At 43.8% G+C, this 23,999-nt stretch overlaps 2 protein-coding genes across 9 annotated transcripts in view; one reads left to right on the forward strand and one right to left on the reverse strand.

Annotated features, from left to right (window-relative positions):
• Positions 1-19,597, forward strand: part of LOC310747958 (ras-related protein Rab-18-like) — a 45,110-nt gene extending 25,513 nt beyond the window's left edge. Inside the window, exons 8-13 of one of the 3 annotated variants that reach the window (XM_083583427.1) lie at positions 971-1,041; positions 3,366-3,440; positions 8,498-8,616; positions 11,530-11,653; positions 18,475-18,527; positions 19,466-19,597. In XM_083583427.1, coding sequence (XP_083439553.1) covers positions 971-1,041; positions 3,366-3,440; positions 8,498-8,616; positions 11,530-11,653; positions 18,475-18,527; positions 19,466-19,529 — 506 coding nt within the window. In that variant the 3' untranslated portion in view covers positions 19,530-19,597. The remainder of the gene's footprint in view (positions 1-970; positions 1,042-3,365; positions 3,441-8,497; positions 8,617-11,529; positions 11,654-18,474; positions 18,528-19,465) is intronic. The other 2 variants (XM_083583428.1, XM_083583429.1) reach the window with 2 other exon arrangements.
• A 370-nt stretch (positions 19,598-19,967) lies between these two features.
• Positions 19,968-23,999, reverse strand: part of MPP3 (MAGUK p55 scaffold protein 3) — an 81,098-nt gene continuing 77,066 nt past the window's right edge. For 5 of the 6 annotated variants that reach the window (XM_083583068.1, XM_083583070.1, XM_083583069.1 and 2 more), the window contains one exon: positions 19,968-23,452. In XM_083583068.1, coding sequence (XP_083439194.1) covers positions 23,273-23,452 — 180 coding nt within the window. In that variant the 3' untranslated portion in view covers positions 19,968-23,272. The remainder of the gene's footprint in view (positions 23,453-23,999) is intronic. The other variant, XR_014541014.1, reaches the window with a different exon arrangement.

The following is a 23,999-nucleotide window of genomic DNA, read 5'->3' on the forward strand; positions in this document are numbered from 1 at the left end:
GTTGCAAGAAAGATGAAATCCTTCATACATTTATACTGAGCTCCATGAGGCTCTTAGCTCCAACAATTGTTCACTATTCAAGATTTACAGCTGTCATTAGCAATATTCTGTTTTCCTACTTGGTTTTGCTAACAGCCAGTGGGCGTTTATGTGCAGGGCGAAAGTCAGCGAGAGAGTGTATAGACTAGAAAAAAGCAGCATAGGCTGGTTTTTTGTTTTGTTTTTTTAAATATTTTTTTATTTGATTTTCAAGATTATAAACTGAATCTCCTGGCTTTCTCCCCCATCCTTTCCATAGGCCCTATTAATCCTATTTTCAACTGCATATCATTACTTCTCCAATTTTTTTGATCTTTCTAAGTTATCCATACATACTGTTACATTACAATGGTATTTAAAATCCTGCCAGTGTTTTAACCTGCTTACAATAATCTCGTACAGTGGTACCTCTGGTTACGTACTTAATACGTTCCGGAGGTCTGTTCTTAACCTGAAACTGTTCTTAACCTGAAATACTACTTTAGCTAATGGGACCTCCTGCTGCCGCTGCACTGCCGCCATGCAATTTCTGCTCTCATCCTGAAGGTACTATTTCTGGGTCTATAACCTGAAGTGTATGTAACCTGAAGCGTATGTAACCCGAGGTACCACTGTATATGCATTATAAACTTTTCCCATTCTTTTCTAAAGATCTTGTCTTCTTTGTTCCTGAGCTTCCCAGTTAATTTTGCCATTTGGGCATAGTCCATCAACTTGGTTTGCCATCCGTCTCTGGGTTATCTCTTCTTTCCAACTCTGGGCTAATAACATCCGTGCAGCTGTACATAAACAGTTTCTTTTCTGGTCTTTTGGAATCTCGCTACCCGGAAAAGCCTTGTAGACTAGATCAGGATATTTGAAGGTAATATGTATGGGGGCAGAGATCCATTTCTACCCTTTCAAAAACAATCGTTTTCTCTTCTCCCGGCAGCTAGAAGTCACGTGGATAGTAGACCTCCAGAGGCCAAGACTCACCTCTACTTCAAGGTTTCCAAGATACAGGTACATGAGCTTTCCCTTTGCAATTGGTGCTGATGTTGGGCATAAAGTTAGACCGTTTAAAGGTAAAGGGACCCCTGACCATTAGGTCTAGTCATGGCCGACTCTGGGGTTGCGGCGCTCATCTCGCTTTATTGGCCGAGGGAACCGGCATACAACTTCCGGGTCATGTGGCCAGCATAACTAAGCTGCTTCTGGCAAACCAGAGCAGTGCATGAAAATGCCGTTTACCTTCCCACTGGAGCGGTACCTATTTATCTACTTGCACTTTGACGTGCTTTCGAACTGCTAGGTTGGCAGGAGCAGGGACCAAGCAACGGGAGCTTACCCCATCGCGGGGATTCGAACCGCCGACCTTCTGATCGGCAAGTCCTAGGCTCTGTGGTTTAACCCACAGGGCCACCCATGTCCCTCTTACCGTTTAGGTGTAAGCAAATGCAACTAAAAAACCCGATCCTTTCAAAAGGCAGGGCACAGACCTTGCGCTTTGCCCATCACTTTTCTGATTCTGATCAAACCTTACACAGCTTTTCATGCCATCTGGTTCCAAACATCCCTTTGGCCTTGAACTGGTCTTTGACCGTAATAATTATTATTATTATTATTATTATTATTATTATTATTATTATTATTATTATCTCTTTGGCCTCCCAAAGCACATGTCTAAAACCCTGCAGGAAGGAAAACAGGTGCAATCTGGAGTGGGGAATCAGCAGGTTGGGAAAGGTTAACTTCTGTTCTCCATGCTTTCCCCCCCCCCCAAGCCTTTTTTTAACTGAAAATGAGGTGGGAACATTTAGGGAGAATGGGATGTGCTTATTTTTATTTTTTAAAAATATTCACGGCCCCTCCAGACTCCAGCTTTTTATCTGGGAACAATCTATGGAGTTTTGCGGTTGCATATGTAATAAAACTACACCAAGTTTATGGGTGTTTTTAAAAGTATGAGCGGAATTGTTTCGTTGTGTATTTAAATCATGTGTAACTGGTTTTTATATGTACTGTATTTTTCTGTGTATAAGACGCTTTTTATTATTATTAAAAAATGTTAAATAGTGGTGGTTGTGTTATACATGGATAGTGCAGTGGGGGGGTGGCTGATTGGCGGCAGCGTGAGCAGGAGATTGTCTGCGGCGATTGGGCTGGTGATTGGTGGCTGCAACAAGGCCTTCTGGTGATTGGCTGCTGCTGCTGCAATTGGACAGGCAATTGGCAGCTTCTGGCGACGATCGGTGGCTTCGGTGAGGCATACGATAGGCAGTGGCGGTCAGGCGTGTGAGCGATTGGCGGCAACCCCCCCCCCCAAAGTTTACAACTCTGGGCAATCTCCCCCCATTTCCTTAATTTGGGGTCCCAAAAATAGGGGTCATCTTATACATGGAGGGGGGTGTTATACACGGAAAAATACGGTAATTGGTTTTACATTTGTAAACCGCTTAGAAGCTCATTTTGGCAAGGAAGCGGTATACAAATCAATAACACATAACATAATACACATGACTAAGCACAGAAGCAAAAGAACCAGGATAATAAACAAGAAATCCAAAGGGTGGAATAGAAACACAAATGATCTGGTTCCAGGAAAAACGTGAGTTCTAAAGGGAACATCTGAAACACATTGCATTCAGCTATTTGATAAGCAAAGTTCCTTTGAAAAAAAGGAGACAAGTAGGTGAGGTGTTTTAGCATACCATCTGAATTGTTTTGCAGTTTGTTTTTGCTTTTTAAAAGTACAGTGGTGCCTTGGTTCTCAAACACTTTGGTACTCAAACAGCTTGGAACCCAAACACTGCAAAGTGTTCCAGTTTGTGAACTGTTTTTGGAAGCCAAACGTGCTCCGTTTTGAGTGTTACACTTCCGATTTGAGTGCCATGCTTCCATTTTGAGTGTTATGCGAGCTCTGTCTGTTTTTGCTATTTATTTTGCGTTTTTGTTTTCGCGGCTCTTTTTTGTGTGTTACTGTGTGGAACCTAGTTCAGCTACTGATTGATTGACTGTGTGACTGCGGCACATTGTTTATTGCTTTCATGTTATGGCTTAATGGTCTCGTTAGATAGTAAAAACCATGTTAAATTGCTGTTTTAGGGGTTGTTTTCAAAAGTCTGGAAGGGATTAATCCATTTTGCTTTCTCTGGGAAAGCACACCTTGGTTTTGGAACGCTTTGGTTTTGGAACGGACTTCCGGAACGGGTTAAGTTTGAGAGCCAAGGTACCACTGTATTGTACCATGGCTTCAAAAGAGTTAACAAAGAAGCTGTAGAGCGTATTAGTTAGACCTTTCTTCTATTAGCAAATCTAATCCAGTCTCCATACTCTCTTTTCTTCAGAAGCTAACACTCCCCAAGATTGTGGAGCCAGATAATACGGAGACGCAAAATGCACCTGTGGCAGTAGAAGTGAGGGTAAATGTCACCATATCTTGAAGGGCACCCCCTTAGTTCAGGCCCAAGCGGGAAGTAGGGCTAAAAGCAAGACAGTAGCTGCAGGAGAAAATCATGTGCTATGCTCAGCTCTTGCATAAAACTATTTGTTGTTCAGCTCCTCGGAGCTGCTCATCATTGAACGAGAGAACATTTCGTGGTACCAGGAGTAAGGTCAGCGAGAAAAGTAAGGGGCAGAAAAACTGAAAATTCAAGGATGGAATGAAGAAGAGAAGAAGAGTTCGGATTTGATATCCCACTTTATCATGACCCGAAGGAGTCTCAAAGAGGCTAACATTCTCCTTTTCCCTTCCTCCCCCACAACAAACACTCTGTGAGGTGAGTGGGGCTGAGAGACTTCAGAGAAGTGTGACTAGCCCAAGGTCACCCAGCAGCTGCATGTGGAGGAGCGGAGACGCGAACCCGGTTCACCAGATTACGAGTCTACCACTCTTAACCACTCCACCACACTGGCTCTCACACTGGAATGAGAGAAAAAATGGATGGTTTGAGGCTCCTGAGGGAGTTGAAACTTAGTGGCCATGCAGCGAACTCCTGGAAAAGGTTTAAACGTGACTTCACCATTGACATGCAAGGTACAGGAATGGATGAAAAGAAGATCCTCAAAAGGTAACCATGTTTTTGCCTATAGCAGGGCATGAGGCAGTAGACATTTTCCTGGCCGTGCAATCAAGGCAGGAGGAAGAGGAATTTTTTATCAAGAGGTGTGCAGAAATTGGATGAGTATCGCATGCCCAAGAGAGCAATGAGATTTATGAAAGATTTAAGATTTCCGTCAGAGGAAGGGGAATCGATACGGACTTTAATAGATGATTCAGAAATGCAACTGTGGGACCCTAACGGCATCATTAATTAGAGATCAGATAGTGTTGAGGGTTGGAGACTGTGAACTTTTTATTTAAAAACTCCTGCAAGACTGTGATCTGACTCATGAAAGGGCAGTCCAGGCTGCAAGGCTAGAATGCAAGTATTAAAGGAAAACCTTTTTAAGTCTTTGCGTTGGCTTATTCTGGGGAAGAAATGATGCACAGAGGGGTCTGTGAATTGCAGAACAGGTTCCAAGTTTGAATGGAGATCTTCTAGTTCAATAGTGTGTGGGAACACAGAACCTTTCCTAGGACAAAAAACTTGTCATATTCTGGTTAAAAGACTGCACATCATAAGGCAAACCAAAGATATTCACATTGTATCCCGATGTCTTTGAAGGAACAGGCAAGGTGGAAAGTGTATACAGTGGTATCTCGGTTTTCAAACATAATCCGTTCCAGAAGACCGTTCGAGTTCCGAAATGTTCGAAAACCGAAAATTCAATAAGGAAAACTCAATATGGAAGCCGCGTGACATGTTTGACTTCTGAAAAGTGTTCAAAAACTGAAGCATTTACTTCTGGGTTTACAGCATTCAAGTTCAGAAACATTCATCTACAGAGACGTTCAAAAACCAAGGTACCACTGTATAAAATCCAATTAACAGAGCCAAAGAAACTAGTGATAAATGCACCTTGCAGAAGTTCCTTCGGCCCTCACAAAAAGTCTAGGAGAACTCAAACTTCTGGAGATCATTGAAAATGTCCACGAGCCCATGGAACAGGTCCATTTTTCAATACTCATAAAGAAGAAACATACAGGACGTCGCTCAGATTGTGCCTGGATCCATTGAAAGAAGTTCAGTTTTAGGGTCATGACAAGGGCAAAATATTTTTCAAATTTAGATGCCTCTCCAGGATTCTGGCGAATACCGTTAGACTAGAGGGGCTCATGAATTTTCAGTACACTTATTATTGCTTCCACGGATAGCCATTTGATTTTAAATCTGCCTCCCATCGAAAGCAAAGTGGAAATTGTGAAGCGTTTGCTGAAAAAGGCCTCGGATACAAAAACAGATTCTTACTTGGCATAGCTGGATTACAGGGGTGGAAATGGGAAAATTCCCTGCTGAGCTCTTGTTTATTAGAACACTCAGGACCAAACTGCTGTGGCTGGAACACCATAACTCTAACTCAGCTTGAAGTGTTCAGTAAAAAAAGCAATATTATGGCACAAATTCCTGAGCACCGAGATCCCTCTACAACCCAAAAATGTTCAAGTGCGGGATGGTACCCCATGAACCCAGAGGGTTGTTGTCAAACGAAGAAGTAGCCCCCAGATCATGCAACATGCAGACTTCCGTTGGAGAAATATTGCGACGTAACCAATGGCATCTCCTCCAGATACCAGAAAGAGAGGAAGGAGAGAAGAAAGGAGGAGTAACTCAGCAGGGGGAGGAAGCAGGATGAAAAACACTGTAGTCATACCTCAGGGGGGTTGGGAAAATGAGTCTGAGAAGGTACACTCAAAACCAGAAGGCCCAGAGAGACTTATTAAAAAAACAAACAACACAGACACATTGTTTTAAAAAAAGGAGATGTAAGGATAAATGGTGTACCTCACATATCTAGTTTAGGAGGTTAGGTCGGAGGCAGGGTGAGAAGGCAGAGTGAGAAGACAAGAAAAAGAATGGCTAAAGGAGAGAAGACCTCTTTACGTAGTTCTTTAATTAAACTACTACTACTTCTTCAAGGGACGCAGATGGCGCTGTGGGTTAAACCACAGAGCCTAGGGCTTGCTGATCAGAAGGTCGGCGGTTTGAATCCCCGCGATAGGGTGAGCTCACATTGCTTGGTCCCTGCTCCTGCATAGCTAGCCATTCGAAAGCACGTCAGAGTCTAAGTAGATAAATAGGTACCGCTCTGGCGGGAAGGTAAACGATGTTTCCGTGCGCTGCTCTGGTTCGCCAGAAGCGGCTTAGTCATGCTGGCCACATGACCCAGAAGCTGTACGCCGGCTCCCTCAGCCAATAAAGCGAGATGAGCGCCGCAACCCCAGAGTCAGTCATGACTGGACCTAATGGTCAGGGGTCCCTTTACCTTTACTTCTTCTTCAAGCCCTCTAACCTGCTCCTCATTAAACAGAGAACATGGCAGCAGAAATTGTAATTAAAAATGTGAAATTAGAAAAGAATAAACCCCCCGCCTTTAGATGTTTTCCCTTTTCAGTTTTACAAAGCGTTTCCCCTAACGTTAATTCAACCACTAACCAAAGTTACCAGGGAGAGGAAATTTCTCATTCTTAGGGGCAACCAAACATCATCATTCTCCCCAATCTAGAAAAGGAAACATTCCTAACACTTCTTATCAGCCAGTTTTTGTTTTCTTAGTTGTGACAAGATATTTCTGGCAGTGCTGGCCAAAATACCAGATGTCATTGTGCAACGTAAGATTTGGATTTGTCAGTAGACCCCCAAATATTTTTAATATATCTACAGTTGTACCTTGGTTTTAGAACAGCTTAGTTCTCGAACGTTTTGGCTCCCGAACGCCACAAACCTGGAAGTGAGTGTTCCAGTTTGCGAACTGTTTTTGGAACACGAACGTCCAACGAGGCTTCCTCAGCTTCCGATTGGCTGCAGGATTTTAACAGTGGGTTCGTAAGTGGCTGTGGAGGCCAGTTCTGGATCCACACGTCCTTCCACAGTGGGAACATAGGCTTCCGGGTGGGAGTTGATCACGGTGTGGATTTGCCAAATGTGCCTTCCTCTTAGCACATATCTCCCTTGTGTCCTGAGTTTGAGTGTCTTCAAAGCCCATGACACCTTTGGTAAAGGCTGTTCTCCAACTGGAGCGCTCACAGGCCAGTGTTTCCCAGTTGTCGGTGTTTATACTACATTTTTAAAGATTTGCCTTGAGAGAATCTTTAAACCTCTTTTGTTGACCACCAGCATTATGATTTCAATTTTTAAGTTCAGAATAGAGTAGTTGCTTTAGAAGACGATAATCAGGCATCCGTACCACCTGAGGGCCTAAGTTCGTCTTGTCCATTCATTTCAGTAGGTCCACTCTGAGTTAGTTAGTTAGTTAGTTAGTTAGTTAGATACAACCCCCTAACTTTTAATAAAAGGTTGTCAAGTCTCCCAAATAAGGGAATGTTTCTCATTTATAAATTATCATTGCAGCATCACCACCCGCCCGAATATATCATTTACCAAATTCAACAGCAACAAAAAACTTATGGGCACAGCTAGTATTCTCTTTTTAAGAAAAGGAAGCAATGTCAATGTCGCCGCATCAACATTTAGTCTGGTACATACATATTTTAAAATTAAAAGTTGCTGGGGAAATGGGATCAAAACCATGATGCCATGAAGGAGGAGTGGCAGACAAAATTGATGGAATATGCAGAAATGTCAAGTTTAACCAGTAGAATAAGAGATCAGGAAGAAGAGTGGGAAATATTTGCAAAATATCTGAAGATTCATTGCAAGCAAATTAAAACGCTAGCAGGATTAGAGTGAATTCAGCACTGTATAATTTAGCTGGGAGAAAAAACTAATATGGAGTAATTAGAATATGCAGCAGTAGAGGATAATTAGAATGAACCATGGAAGAAGGGGAGGGAAGTTGATGAATAAATATATTGTCTGTTCTTTTTGATGAATGTAAATGTGGAAATTTGTAGAAGTGACATTATATTAAAACAACAACAACAACAACAACAACATTACACTACAGATCGTTTTCTTTTTTTCCAATTAAAACTGCCTTCTTCCCTTCCATGAAACTGCCATTTCCCCCGCAGTAGGAATATGCAGGCACCTAGAGACCCCGTATATATTTTCTTCCTGCAGTGTACACCACAGTCCCAACAGGAGAAAAAATAACCAGCAAAAATTCCGCAATTCACCGTTTTATAAAACAGTCACATTCTGCTTTACTTTTTGTCACGCACATAGGCATGGGAAAAGGGGCCAGGGAGGGGGGTTGTGGGATTTTTTTGCTTTTTTTGCCAAATGTAAAATTTAAAAAAAATTACATCCTTGGGGACTGGGGACATGAGTGTGTATAAAAATGTTATTTTTAAAAAAAATGTGGGAGGGGGAATTGGAGAGAGGGTTGAGAGCTCCTGTTTATTATAGGATAAACAAAACTTTTTTAAAAAAACAAGAAACTCACAGTTTCTGTCTCTCACTCTCTCTTTCCATAGGACGCCCAAAAGAAAATTGGGCTGATTGAACGGGAAAACAAGACCCTGTCAACACGCCTAGCTCATATATATCGCGGCACGGGCTTGGTAGACTGCTGGAACCCGTACCAAAAAAAGAGGTGGGCAGTTGTGAGTCTTTAATGCCTCTACGCTATTCTTCCGGGAGTGCCAGCTTGGCCCCACAGCCGTGGTTGCTCGGGGCTGTGGGTGCCATGCAGCGTGCATGGCCCTGGGGCTGAAATTTGTGGGTGCCCGGCCCCTTCATGGAATAAAGGTAAAGGTAAAGGGACCCCTGACCATTAGGTCCAGTTGTGGCCAACTCTGGGGTTGCGGCGCTCATCTCGCTTTACTGGCCAAGGGAGCTGGCGTACAGCTTCTGGGTCATGTGGCCAGCATGACTAAGCCGCTTCTGGCGAACCAGAGCAGCGCACGGAAACGCCGTTTACCTTCCCACTGGAGCGGTACCTATTTATCTACTTGCACTTTGACATGCTTTCAAACTGCTAGGTTGGCAGGAGCAGGGACCGAGCAATGGGCGCTCACCCCGTCACGGGGATTCAAACCGCCAACCTTCTGATCAGCAAGTCTTGGCTCTGTGGTTTAACCCACAGCGCCACCCGCATCCCTATCTTCATGGAATAGGATATCCCTATTTTCCCCATAGAAATGTTGAAGGGTCTGTCATACTGGCCAGGAGGGCAGAGGGTGGCAGCTGACTGAATTCCAGCAAGAACTTTGGCCTATAGAGCACGCAGAGCCTGACTTTCTTGATGTGTTGAGGGACCAGGACCCTCCATGGGAGGTGAATCACCAAAGGCCACCTGCTGGAGACCCTGGTTGGAGTCCTCCCCACATCACAGGCTGCCTCCTCATTGTTATCTATTTAATACATGAGTCGTAAAAGGGGTGTCTCAGAACCAGCTGCTTTTCATGACAGTAAGCTGTTCATTCATACGGTATAGAATACAAAAGCTTAATCTCTAGTGAGTCGCCTATCTCTCCCCACTGGCTCCATTTTGAGACTGATGAAATAAAAAAGGGGATAAAGTTTGCATTGTCATTTTTATCACTGGTAAAGAAATAATAACTATAAAAATAACAGAACAAACAACAATCAGCTGCCAGTTGACGCAAAGAAAGATTCCCTTTTTAAAAATTAGAGGGTTTTTATAGTAAAAGATTTTCTTGTGTTACAAAACAAACAAATAAACGGGGGAAAGTATTTAGGGCTTTAACACCAACCCAGGTACGTCATCCCTTTTGCTTAAAACTTAAATCTTCTTACGAGTCCTGGAGACCTCAGAAGCTTTCTCACAATTCTGTGACATTTTAATTGCCCTGCTATGGATTTTGGATCCCTCCTCCTAATTTATTCCCAGGGTGGGGAGGGCAAAGGAAAACGTCTAAGAATAAACTTTCTACTTTTATTGCATTTTTATAGCAATAACATGACAAGAGCTCTTTGACTGGCTCATGACCAGACAAGAGGAGTGATGTTCTCAACAGATGCCCATCCGCTTCGCATCTTCCTGCTCTCTTTTCCATTTAATATAAGACACACATTTTTGGGTGGGGACAGTCGCATCCTAATGAGGTGGATTTTAATATGAGATGGCTGAAGAAAGATGCTGTCCATAGTGGGACAGCTGTCCCAGGATTCCCCACGTGGTCACAAGGGATCCAGAGATACACCTCTGGGTCATTTCTGGTTCCAGCTGGAGGGGCAGTACCCAATAAAAGGGACGCGGGTGGCCCTGTGGTCTAAACCACCGAGCCTCTTGGGCTTGCCGATCAGAAGGTCAGTGGTTCGAATCCCCACGATGGAGTGAGCTCCCATTGCTCTGTCCCAGCTCCTGCCAACCTGGCAGTTCGAAAGCACACCAGTGCAAGTAGATAAATAGGTACCACTGCGGCAGTAAGGTAAATGGTGTTTATATGTGCTCTGGTATCCGTAATGGTGTTCCTTTGTGCCAGAAGCAGTTTAGTCATGCTGGCCACAAGACCCAGAAAGCTGTCTGTGGAACAAACGTCGACTCCCTTGGCCTGAAAGTAAGATGAGCGCCACAATCCCATAGTCGCCTTTGGCTGGACTTCACCGTCCTAGGGTCCTTTACCCAATAAAATAGTATTTGCAGGGAGTCAAAGATGCTGCAGAGTAGCTTTGAGGCAGGAACTCTCGAGCCAGAAACCAGCAACTCCATGAGCTACTTGTCTTAGAATCTTAGAATCATAGAATCTTAGAGTTGGAAGGGACCTTAAACGTGATGGGCTCTTTCTAGTGTTCCACCAGCAGAACTCTACTCACACAGTGAGACCCTTCCTCTCCTTCTCCATTCACCCCCAGATCTGCTCTGGAAGGTCTCTCGAACCCTTCAGAACTGATTTTGAGGTTGCAGAGTGAGGACGCTATAGGGGATTGGAGGGGAGTATTTTATTCTTTGTGCAGAAGTCTCGTGCTAGCAGAATAGGAACATCTGGTGCCACCAATAATAATCCCCAGCCAACAGTATGTCGCCTACTCTCTCTTTCTACTACTACTACTACTACTACTACTACTACTACTAATAATAATAATAATATATTTATACCTTTCCATCTGGCTGGGCTTCCCCAGCCACTCTGGGCAGCTCCCAACAGAGTATTAAAAACACGATAAAACATCAAAGATTAAGAACTTCCCTAAACAGGGCTGCCTTCAGATAGTTGTTTACTTCTTGACATCTGATGAGAGGGCATTCCACAGGGCAGGCGCCACCACTGAGAAGGCCCTCTGCCTGGTTCCCTGTAACCTCACTTCTCACAGTGAGGGAACCACCAGAAGGCCTTCAGAGCTGGACCTCAGTGTCCAGGCCGAACGATGGAGGTGGAGACGCTCCTTCAGATATACTGGGCCGAGGCTTTAAAGGGCTTTAAAGGCCAGAAATTACACTTTGGTGCTGAAACCAATCCCCTTTCCCCACTTTTCTGGGGCATCACCTGGGAATGTGGAGTGTTTCTCCACACCCTAGCCTTAACCTGTTTGGGTTTTGCAGTTCACAGCGGCAGAAGCAGAACATAGAACTTGTGAGGATTACCGTGGAGAATCAGGGTATCCTCAAGAGGATCCGAGAGCGAAAGCCAACCTATGACCGGAAGCAGTCAGAGATTGACTGGGAGGCAAGTGCACCCTTCCCCATATTTATCAAAAATGCAACCAAACCTCCATTTCCTTAGTTGTAAACGTTCAAGCCTTTAAGGTTCAGCTGATATGAGGCCAGCCTTGCCATACTCTGAAGAGGTAGGCAAGGTATAATAGTTGTGAACAAGACAAGTGCAGCTCCATGTGAAAAAGACAGATGTGAGCTTGTGTCCAGCACCAGGACACAGAGTAGAAAAATGTGTATGGGTTGTAATGAAATATACCATGTTAAGGCAGCAGTCCTATGCACACTGACTTGAAAGTAAGTCCTACTCATATCAGGAGGCTGTGTGCAAAATCAAATCAAATATCTTTAATACGGTCAGTGACCAGGAAGCAATTTATAAAAATATGACATTAAAAGTAGTATTGTGCTACAAATAACAGTAGAAATATGGCCAATTCACAGAATTGGTGCTTATATTTATGACCAGGTTTCGACTTTTAAAGTTTTAAAAATTCAATTCAGGTGTCGCTACTGTTTATTATCGTTCCTTCGATGTTTACAATTTGAACTCCGTTGTTGACATCATTGCTCGTCTTATTCTTGTTGCAATGTAACAGTACTTTGCCACGGGCCTGTTAATTTCGGGCTCTTTGTCAGCTAAGAGGTGTCTGATATAGGTGTCGTCTGTACTACGAGGTATTTTCCTCAGAATCGATTCGATCAGCTCTTTTCTTGAGTCTCGATATAATGGGCAGTATAAGATGACATGCCCAATGGTTTCGATTTCATTGCTGTTACAGGGACATAATCTTTGTTCGATCGGTATTTTATTGTATCTTCCCTCTAGAAGAGCTGAAGGGAGAGCGTTAAAGCGGGCCCTGGAAAATGCCCATCGGTGTTGGAGGCTGTGTGCACATTCCTGTCTCCCACAGTTGTTTTGCAAAGCTGCGGACACACAGCATTCGCCAAAATCCCCATCTATCCTGCAGTTTGTTGAGAAATACTGCATTTTGATGCCTTTCTCCCCAAACCGACTTCAATCCAATTTGAAGATGTTAAGCTGTATCAAAATAACCCCATTCCCTCTCTGCCCACTGGTTCAGACAGTGGGTGACCAGTTGCACTGATGTGTACCACAAGTGTTTTTTGGAATGGAGGCGGGGACCTGTTTTAAAGGATTGGACCTGTGGGTGAGACCTGTAGCATATTAGTGGGACTCTTCCTTTCGTAAGCCAAAGTTAGCATATCTCCTGAGTTTACATCAATAAAACTCAGAAACGCGAGGAGTTAGGAGTCCAACGTTGTTTATTGCAAAGCAGTAGGTTACAGTCGGATCGTTCCGCAAAACTGCAACCCCGCCCTTTGGTCCAGGCAGTGGTATTTATAACATTTCAAACAAAGCATTTCAGTTTCCACCAATCATATACATCATTACCTCATTTCATGTTTTACACATGGACAATTATTGTTGTTGTTTAGTCGTTTAGTCGTGTCCGACTCTTCGTGACCCCATGGACCAGAGCACACCAGGCACTCCTGTCTTCCACTGCCTCCCGCAGTTTGGTCAAACTCATGTTAGTAGCTTCGAGAACACTGTCCAACCATCTCGTCCTCTGTCGTCCCCTTCTCCTTGTGCCCTCCATCTTTCCCAACATCAGGGTCTTTTCCAGGGAGTCTTCTCTTCTCATGAGGTGGCCTCAGCTTCAGGATCTGTCCTTCCAGTGAGCACTCAGGGCTGATTTCCTTCAGAATGGAGAGGTTTGATCTTCTTGCAGTCCATGGGACTCTCAAGAGTCTCCTCCAGCACCATAATTCAAAAGCATCAATTCTTCAGCAATCAGCCTTCTTTATGGTCCAGCTCTCACTTCCATACATCACTACGGGGAAAACCATAGCTTTAACTATACGGACCTTTGTCGGCAAGGTGATGTCTCTGCTTTTTAAGATGCTGTCTAGGTTTGTCATCGCTTTTTCCCCAAGAAGCAGGCATCTTTTAATTTCGTGACTGCTGTCACCATCTGCATTGGTCATGGAGCCCAAAAAAGTAAAATCTCTCACTGCCTCCATTTCTTCCCCTTCTATTTGCCCGGAGGTGATGGGACAAGTGGCCATGATCTTCATTTTTTTGATGTTGAGCTTCAGACCATATTTTGTGCTCTCCTCTTTCACCCTCATTAAGAGGTTCTTAAGCACTAGCAATTTCTGCTGATTAATTTCTGGTTCCCGCCATGTTCTGTTACATTGTGTTAGTGTGCATGTTGGGAACCTGTGTTACGTGTAGCCATTTGCACCATGTAGCAACTTATGTTCTAGCTTTTAGCTGCATCTTTGTGATTCACATATGAGCTGTATTTCTGCCCCATTTGGGGGGCGGCAACTTGCAAAATCATCAGTTTCATAAAGTAGCAGGCTACCATAACTTCTCTAGTAAACGCACACTCTTCCCCCCCCCCAAAAAAAAATCTTTTTAATTGATTTTCCAAAATTTTTGAACAAACAAACAAACATAAATCTTAACTATACTTAATCCAATCTTAATAACATTGTTAAGTGACTTCCTCGAATCCCCCCAGCTGAGTTTCAGTGTATATCATTGTAACAGTTTTCCAAAACCAATTTTCTCATAAAATTAACTTAATCACTTAACATCATTTTCTCTTTTCATTTTAACTTTAAACATATTATTTGCTAACATCACATATTTAAATCCTAAGCCTATCTGGTATTTGCAAGTTTTTCCAATTAAGTTAGCATATTTAACTAAATATTCTTTGAATTTCATCCATTCCTTCTGGTACTCCTCCTCCTCCTGGTCGCGGACTCTTCCAGTCAGGTCGGCTAGCTCTGAAAAATCCATCATCTTCATCTGCCATTCCTCCACTGTTGGGACTTCTTGTGTTTTCCAATTCTTAGCTAAAAAAATTCTAGCTGCAGTTGTGGCATACAAAAATAATCTAACATCTTTCTTGGGCAATTCCAGACCTATTATTCCAAGAAGAAAGGCCTCTGGTTTCTTAGTAAATGTATATTTCAACATTTTTTTCCAATTCATTATAAATCTTCTCCCAGAAGTCTTTCACCTTGGGGCAGGTCCACCACATATGATAAAAGATACCTTCTTTTTCTTTACATTTCCAGCATAGATTATAATCTATTATCACTATTATGATATATCTTTGCTAATTTTACAGGAGTTAAATACCATCTATACATCATTTTCATAATATTTTCCTTTAACACCATACATGCAGTGAACTTGACCCTTTTCCTCCACAACCTTTCCCAGTCTTCAAACATTATGTTATGTCCCACATCTCTATTAGACGCACACTCAAGGATTTACAGGGGTACACATTATCACATATATTGTGGCCCTTTGGGCCACCACCACATTCCAAGTAAGAATGTCCACATAACATCAGGCTGCAAGAAGCACACCAATCTTGTAGAGAACCATGCATCATAAACATGGTGCTCTTATCCGGAAAGCAGCTGCTGCCGAGGGAAAAACAGACTTCAGAGAGAAGGAAGCTTAGAAGTCAGAGAATTGGTGCAGGCGGAAGGGGTTAATCCCCTTTGCCTCAGCACTGTGACTTATATCCAGATTCTCTCTGTGTGAGAGAGCAATCTCCTTTGAAACATAGAAAGAACCCTCTGCCTAGGCCAGCGTTTCTCAACCTTGGGCCTCCAGCTCTTTTTGGGACTACAACTCCCATCATCCCTGATAACTGGCCCTGCTAGCTATGGATGATGGAAGTTGTAGTCCAAAAACAGCTGGAGGCCCAAGGTTGAGACACTCTGGCCTCGAGGGTGAGCCTAGAATTTCGATGCGTTCCCTGCTTTTATCAGTGGCTGCTTAATATCTACTTTTTCAAGAAAATGTAGCAGCTCAGTCAATTTTGCGACTCTCCCCGCCAGCAGTTGTAGAATATGGTAACCGGTTATGATCATCTTGGAGCTGGGGGAACGGTGGGAGCAGCGAGGCGCATTTCCCGAAGCTCATGCGTGGGAAACGACTGTTCCAACCTTGTTATTAGCAAGAAGGGAGAGGGTGCAGGGTTTGTGTCGCTCGCCGTCACGTTTTCGCGTCCTCCCCCTCCTCCCTGGTCTCATTATTCTGCAAAGCCGCCTTCCCCGATATCTTTTGTCGGTGGAATTAAAATCTCTCCCGAAAAGTCGAGCGGCGTCTCCTCGATGTCAACAAGCCTCCCACAGGCAGTGGAGAAGGCAGATGGCACAGCTGCAACCTTTTGTCTTAGCACAAAAGTTTCTGCCCCTTTGTTCCTCTTCTGAAACTGGGGACTAGGCAATGGTGCTTTGCCGTCACAGATCGAGAGAAGGGAGTTTTGCTCCCATTCGCCTGTACCCTTAGCACTTTCCTTCGTTGCACACACCCCAACTCCCCCCCCCATTGTGCACTCGTGGTGTGCATGTTACAGGTGACCAGTGCTGCTTTCGATACCGTTTGTGCCTGCGGATGTTCCAGGGCAGGCATACACATTCGTTTCCAATCTGTGCACCTCCCGCAACTTCCTGACGAAATCCTGTTGGATTTTATACCTCCACATCATAGCTGTCAACTTTTCCCTTTCCTTGCGAGGAATCCTATTCGGTATAAGAGAATTTCCCTTTAAAAAAGGGAAACGGTGACAGCTATGCCTCCACTGTCACAGAGGCATCGTGCCTCTGTGTCAGGCGGCAGTGGATCCAACTCCCAGGGGCAGGCCGCCAGGAACGGATAAGGCAAGCAAAAGTTCTTACCAACTGCTTTTTATTCAATGTTCACAGAGAGAGGCTTGGAAATGCCGCCTCTTGGAATAAGTGTTGCTACGAGTGAGTCTTCACCCCCTCCCTCTCGTGCATCATCTCCCCCCCCCCTCTCATTTGAGCTCTCTGCTCTCCTACTTTCAATGCTCGCCGGGTTCTGGGAGAGACTGGGTCTGGGATGATTTCTAAAGACAGTGTGTCCGTCAGCTGTCCACCGCTCTGGTGCATCTTCTTCCTCCTCTCCCATTATTTCCCAGCTTTCCCCCTCATCTGCCTCTGAGCTGTGACCTCCCTCAAACCCCGGTTGTAATTCTGAACTGTCTTCTTCTTCTCTGGAACGGTCAGGCTGGGTAGGTGGTCTCCGCCATTCCTCCTCTGCCCGGTCCCTGGCACTCTGCTCTGAATATCGGTTGCAGGGAATCGCAGGTGGACTCATGCAGGCTTCCTCACCAACATCTGGTCGGCCACTGGGAGAACAGGATGCTGGATTAGAAGTGCCACTGGCCTGATCCAGCCCCAGGGCTCTTACGTTCTTAAGACCACAAACGCTCTGCTTTATTTGTTCATCTTGCTGGAGCACTGCTCCAGGCAGCATCACAAAACAATAATGTGTAGATGGCCCAGTATGAATCCTGCACCAATGACATGTCACAGAATACATCCACCAAATAACAATTCCAAAAAAACCATTCTAGAGGAGCCCCTTTTGCTTTTGTTTTTTCCCTTGCCGCTTCCAGAAAACTCAGGCCAGGTTATAATAATACAAAGGCAATGAAAACTAGTCAATTGACTATACTACAACATAAAGAAATGGCAATCTATAAATATATGCTAGAGAAACAATATTCGGCCCATCCAAAATGATAGCTCACTGAGCTCATTAAGACTTTGCTTCATTTGAGAAAGGAAGTCCACTGTTACAGATAAGCCACTTGAAAAACGGTTATTGTGTTTTTCTGTGTATAAGACGCCCCCATGTATTAGACGCCCCCTATTTGGGGGGACTAAATTTAAAGAAAATTAGGGGAGATGGCCCAAAGCTGTTGAGCTTTTTTAAGGGGGAATTGACTGCGCGCCATCACCCCAGCATGCACCTCCCACAGCAGCATGGGGGGGGGGAGTTGCACACCCGCCAACCAGCTGGCTGGCGGCGCACAGCTTCCCCCCCACGCTACTATCCATGTATAGGACAAGCCCAGTTTTTGGACATGATTTTTGAGTCAAAAAACCTCGTCTAATACATGGAAAAATACGGTATGTCCCTGTGGAGATGGCAGTACTGAATCGGTGGCTCATGTCCTTCTGGCATGCAGTGTTTATAAAGATATGAGGAGTGAGGTTATCACCCCTCTATTACTATTACTATCCATTCCGGGAAGCCCAACCACTGTTACAGTGTCCTTTCCCTTGGCAGATCAAGATGAGCAGGTAACAGCAAAGGTTGCAAGGTTTTTAGCTGGGGCAATTAGAAGATCCATTATTTGACTATTGATCCAAACCCCCAAAATGTATTTTATATAATTGGCTTTTTACCTTTATCTTCTGTATGCCACATTTTGTTTGTTTTATTGCTGTGGCTGGTGGCCGATGCAAATAAAATTCATTCGTTCATTCAGGTAAGCCACTAAGAATCTGACTCTACCTTAGGGGGCAGTTTTGCTCAGTCAAATGCAGTGGGTCACAGAGTAGAAAAGGGGCATGTTTATATAATGTAGTTCTGGTTCTTCTGCACCTACACTAGGAAATTAACTGCATTTTGTACCAGCTGCTGGTTTGGGATCATTGTCAGAAGCCCAAGCCTGCGTAGAATGCACTACAGCAATTTAGCCTCGAGGTCAGGAAGATCCAACAGCATTGGTTAAATAGCATCACAATGAAATAATACGCAGTTGAAAATGTTGACAATAGGACCCAGGGAGGGGATTGGGGTGGGGGGAGTCTCGAGATTCAGAGAAATCTCTTTATATGGATATGTATTTGGTATTGTTATTAATTTATATTTGTAAAATCAAATAAAAACAATTTCAAACAAACTTAATAGCATCACTGACTAGTGTGTGACCTTGGTTGTCTTCACCCCTGCAGAATTCAAGGAAATATCTGAGGAGCAGCACTCGCTTTCTAATCTCAAACCACGAGTAAGTATGAAGCACAGTCCAGACACACACAGCTACAGCAGAATAAATCTACCACAAATGCACTACTGTGTTATCATGTTGCAGAATGCACCAGACACCAGACTGGAGGGACCCTTACTTAACTTGCTCCAGGGTTAAACCCTGGACAACAGCTCAGAGTATGATTGAAGGCTATGGTCCCTTTAAATCTCCACCCTCTGGAGGCTATTTCATGTATTACTAGACTAGCCTCTGAGTCAGCATTTTACTAAGAGCTCAGCGCCCATGCAGATCAAAACCTGGCCCAATAATGAGCATGAACTTGACGTTCATGTAAGTGTAACACTGTCATATTTACGATGTTTTTGAATTATCTTTCATGGCTTTTTGTACGTACAATGCAATGACAGCATGACATGTGTCATTTAGCAATATATCCCAACTGCCCTGAAGACATATGAAATGAAGACCATACCCGGGCATCTCATCGACAGGAGTCCTTCGTGTACACAGTCTTTATCTGGAAGATTTACTCCATAGTTGAACTACTGAACTCTTGTTCTCAGTTATACTGAATAGCAATTTGCAAGAATATATATATATATATATATATATATATATATATATATATATTCAAGTTCTTTGTGACTGTACATAAATACTTTGTGTGGATATTATTTTGAGTCATAAAACCAATTGCATTGGGACATTGAGTGCATATTATACTTTCATTGTATAGAGTTGTGTTCATTTTGTTTTGATTAGATTCTATTCTCTCTGTTCCTTCGTTGTTGGATCCAGGGTTAACCCCTGGCACAAGAAATAGGCTCTGGAGCTGAGCCCTGGCAGGGTGACTTGTGGCCCCGCGTAAGCCCAACAAAGCATTAAAGGGCCCACCTTTCTCTGATGAAACAGCTACGCTTCCCTGTCTAATATTTCCCCCTTCTGATTTGTTGCAGGAAACTAGGCGCTGTGAGGAATAGCAAACCGTTTGGGCCTGTTCGAAGTTCAACAGCTAGTTGATGGCACCGCCAACAACTGGCTGATTTCTTTGTTAGGGTTTCAGAATTAAACGTGATGCGCGGAAAGAACGTCTCTTCCTTGCTTCCCTTATGCCAACTTTGCCAGCGCCAAGGCACACACCTTCTCAGGGTTCTGTTCAAATTCATGAAAAAGAATATTAAAGCCATGTTAGTATTTGCTGTGAAGGCAAATCCTAGCAGCCAGCCAGTCAACAAAATACTTGCTGCTGAAGATATTGCCCATATGTTGTGGTTTGGAGATCCCATACTTCCTTCTTTGCTTTTGGATTGAAGTTTAGTAGCAGATAAGCACTGCGTACTCAGCTCTCCCTTAGGAACTTTTCTCCCCACACCAGCCAGAGCTGACAACACTTCTTCGCGGCATCCGATCATGTGGAGATGGGCAAGTCCAGCCCCTGTAATATACAGAATAATGCACTCCCATGATAAATATATTTATTAAATTAAGAACATCAGGGCACCAGTGCTCATTTGAAAGTATTTCTTTGCCAAAGATTAATTCAAATACTGAGTATCACAAAACTTATTGAAATAATGAAACAAGAGTAGAGATGGGATTGCGTCCCACTGTACAGATTGGGGGCGGGCGAAGACATTAAGGTGAGGCAAGCAGGGATGGCTCAATGCCAACATGGCTGACTGTGCTTATTTCAGAGAAGTAGCACACATGAAAAGAAAACAGCCAAACCTTGCCAGCAGCCAGAAAAACTGCCCACAGCCGCAATCCTAAGCACACTTACCTGGGAGTAAGCCAAACTTAACAGACTTATTTCTGAATAGAAAAAATATATGCATATGGCTGAATGGCACATATTAAAGCTGTTAGCAAATGGATAAGTCAAGATTGATCCTAGGTGTCCACAGGCTGCCTTAGGTCAGAATGAACTGCGGCAATGTGTTATTCCCCGTTCTACCGATAGTTCTGAGAGAAAATGTACCAAATCTTTCTCCTTTCCACCGCATTGCACCATGGATAAGAACTGGAAGCATGGAGCGTTTGCCAGTATTACTTGATCATCTGTCACCAGGTAGCTGTAGTAATCATTTGTATTTAAGCACGCAAGGCTGAAAATGCCTCATGCACACACAGGAGCAGCCCTTTCTCAGTAAGAGGTTCCTCACATGCATGTTTTTGTTCTCTGGCGGTTGCTTCCTTGCGCAAGACATGCACAGCCCAGTCTCACAGAATAAGCGGCCGTGGGGGAAAAATGAATGATGGCTTTCGCGGAATGCACCCAAGATGCAGGAGGAAGTTGATAAGGCAACATCTGCTACGTAGCAGCATCTACCTAGTGATGGAATAGGAGCATCAAACACCGATCAAAGGAAGAAGAAGGGGTGGGGAAGAGAATATACTTCAAACATTCTTCAAACTAGAAACAGGGATTGAAATTCGGAGCAAACAATTGGGGAGTACATCCGAGAGTACAGCACAAGTAAACAAAACTCCACAGCTCTCATCCAGACAGTGAGCCATAGAAAAATAATGACATCTACCAAGTGTGCCAACTCAAGCTGAGATGATGGATTGTCCCACTTTTAACATCACAAAGCGAATTATTTATACAGGAGGAATCAAACCGGTGTGATTTTTCCAGCTCTCTACCTTCAAGGAACCCTTTTCAGCATTGTTTTGTCCGCTGAGGGTCACCTGACCATCTGCCATGGAACCCCCGCATGCTTCCTTCCCATGACCTTGGGCTATGTTCCAAGGTTGACACTCTATTTATGCAAGTCAGTGTCTTTAACCATCTGCTCACATCAACCGAGATGGGTATCACAGAGCACACCACGATATCCCCTACTGAAGGCTGGCAATGGTGGATAAAGTCTCTTTCAAGGATGCATGTCTGCTACAGTTAACTGGTTCACTGAAGAAAGAACCACTTGTAAGTTTCCAAAAAAAATAAAACCCCAAATGCAATTTTGAAACGGATGGGCTAAATCATTGGCCTTCAACTTGTGGGTCAGAAGCCGCTACAGTGGTACCTTGGAAGTTGAATGGAATCCGTTTCAGAAGTCCGTTCGACTTCCAAAACGTTCGGAAACCAAGGCACAGCTTCCAATTGGCTGCAGGAAGCTCCTGCAGCCAATTGGAAGTCAAGGAAGCCCTGTCGGACATTCGGGTTCCAAAGAACGTTCTCAAACCTGAACAACTCACTTTGTGAGTTTGTGGCATTCGGGAGCCAAAATGTTCGAGTCGCAAGGCGTTCGGGATCCAAGGTACGACTGTACTAGGTCACAGATTGATCTAATGTGGGTCGTGACAGCAGCACTACCACCATTTTAAAAAATGGTTAAAAATAATAATAAAGAAATGCCCCCCCCCAATGCATCTGGTGGGCCTTGGGTCTGAAAACATTGAAGACCACTGGTCTAAATCATAAGTATGCTGAGAACTTGAGTTTTAAATGGAAAGTTCATGATAAATGTTTTGGTTGACACACATTAACAGCCCCGGGAAGATCTACTGGAAAGTCTTCCTCTATGGGAATTATTATTACAAATAAATGCACATGGAAATATTATTACACTGGAATATAAAATCTGCATGGATTTTTTGGAGTGAGGAGGTGGGGCTCAGGGAAGAAACTAAAACAAGCAAGAAACATACTGGGCAGTCTCCTGACTCCTCACTTTATAAATTACTCCTACAACTCCCTCTTCCAACAAACAATGCCAGCAAACACATACAATCCACAAAGCTGCCATGAAAACCCATATTCTGGGGACATCCCTGCATATATACCTCCCTAGCCATTTCTTTATTTGGGATTTTATTTCTAAATAGTTGTTTTTTCCAGTTAGAAAATGGAAAGTTCCCCGTGCTTCAAACACACTTCTTAGTCCATTATTTAGGACAACTTGCAAATACAATAGGAGGGACAGAAACAATCCCTGATGGTCTTTGACTGCTCAGAATATAGTTAGCTATAGTTGGGGCTATATTTAGGTTACATAACATGGTTCATTTTTCAGGCAGGAAGTTAAGAGCCTTGCTGATTTGCCCTGGGAGATTTCGCCTTTCACAAAAAAGCACCAACTTTTACCATCTGAATAAGAGCTCTCCCAGTTCTAGCCTGGTTAAGAAGTAAATAAATGAACGAATAAAAGTACCTTATTTCGTTACATGAACTTAACTCTTTCACTGAATTTATCCATCCAGGATTGCAGTGATCAACAGAAAAACTGAGCTTGTGTGTGTTCTTCCTAACATTTTTTGCAGTCTTTGCCTGGAACCACCACATACGGAGCCTTTTTTTTTACACTGCATTTATACTTCTTTGTTCATCCTGTTATTGTTATTTTTGTCGTGAGCAGCCCTAAGATCTTTGTTACAGCACAACCTAGAAATACTGCAAACAAACAAACAAACAAACACAACTGCAAGTTTCCCAAAAGCTAAAGGCTTCTGTCCAAACTCCTGGAATCTGACATGACTATTGTCCAGTGGCATACGAAACAAAAATCTCTGGATTGTATCCTGCGGCGCTTTTCCATTCCATTGCAACGTGTGTTTTTTTCCGATTGCATTAGAATCTGCTCCCACACAGAGGAAGGTTTCTCTTTGTTTTCATCCCAAGCAAACTGGCTGCTCCAGCAGAGTTCCATTTTCCCCTACTCCTTTTGATCATCCACATTATTTACAGCGCATTATCAAACAGGTATATCTCGTTCTCTTTCGTTTGTTCGTTCTTTCTTTCTTTGGCACAGCATAGCAGACTACAACCTGACCCAAGAGACTGGCACCCAGAAAGAGTCTGTGTTCAGTTTCTCCAGGATGGTTTTCAGCTGGCTGCAGGCACTCTGCAGATCTTCCTTCACCAGGACAGTGTCAATCAGGTGGCCGTACTGCTCTTCGATGAAGGCAGCCGAGCTGAGCATTTCTTGCTGCTCCTCATCCTGCAAATCAAAAAGAACATGAGACGACGTAGCAACCCCTACCAGCTCCGCCATCCCCCCCAGTGACCAAAATGACCAGGAGCCACAAGCTCCCCTGCCACCCAGAATCCCAACCCCCAACTCAAAGCAGCCACCGTGCTGCACTACAGACTCTTGTAGCACCCTAAAGACCCCTGTGGCACACTATGCCGCACCCAGTGCGAAATGCCCCTCTCCCCCGTCCCCTGGCTAGCTACACTGCTGGGGTGCAGTACCATTTGGGCATTAGCTAAGAAACAAAATCCTCAGGTTGAGACATGTTGCCACAGAAAGCAGGTTTTGTTACTTGCAGATAAGCCTGTGAGGGGGAAAGAGACTATGGCCCTTTTTGCACCAAACAATTCAAAGCACTGTTCTATTACTTAATCAGTCATGGTTTCACACACACCCCAAAGAATCATGGGAATTGTAGTTTGTTATGGGTGCTGAGAGTAGTTAGGAGACTCCTTATTCGCCTCACAGAACTACAATGCCCAGAATGGTTTAACAGTCAACTATCCATCTTCAC

Source organism: Podarcis filfolensis (genome assembly GCF_964270895.1).
Source record: "Podarcis filfolensis genome assembly, chromosome: 13".
In the NCBI taxonomy this organism is placed as follows: domain Eukaryota; kingdom Metazoa; phylum Chordata; class Lepidosauria; order Squamata; family Lacertidae; genus Podarcis; species Podarcis filfolensis.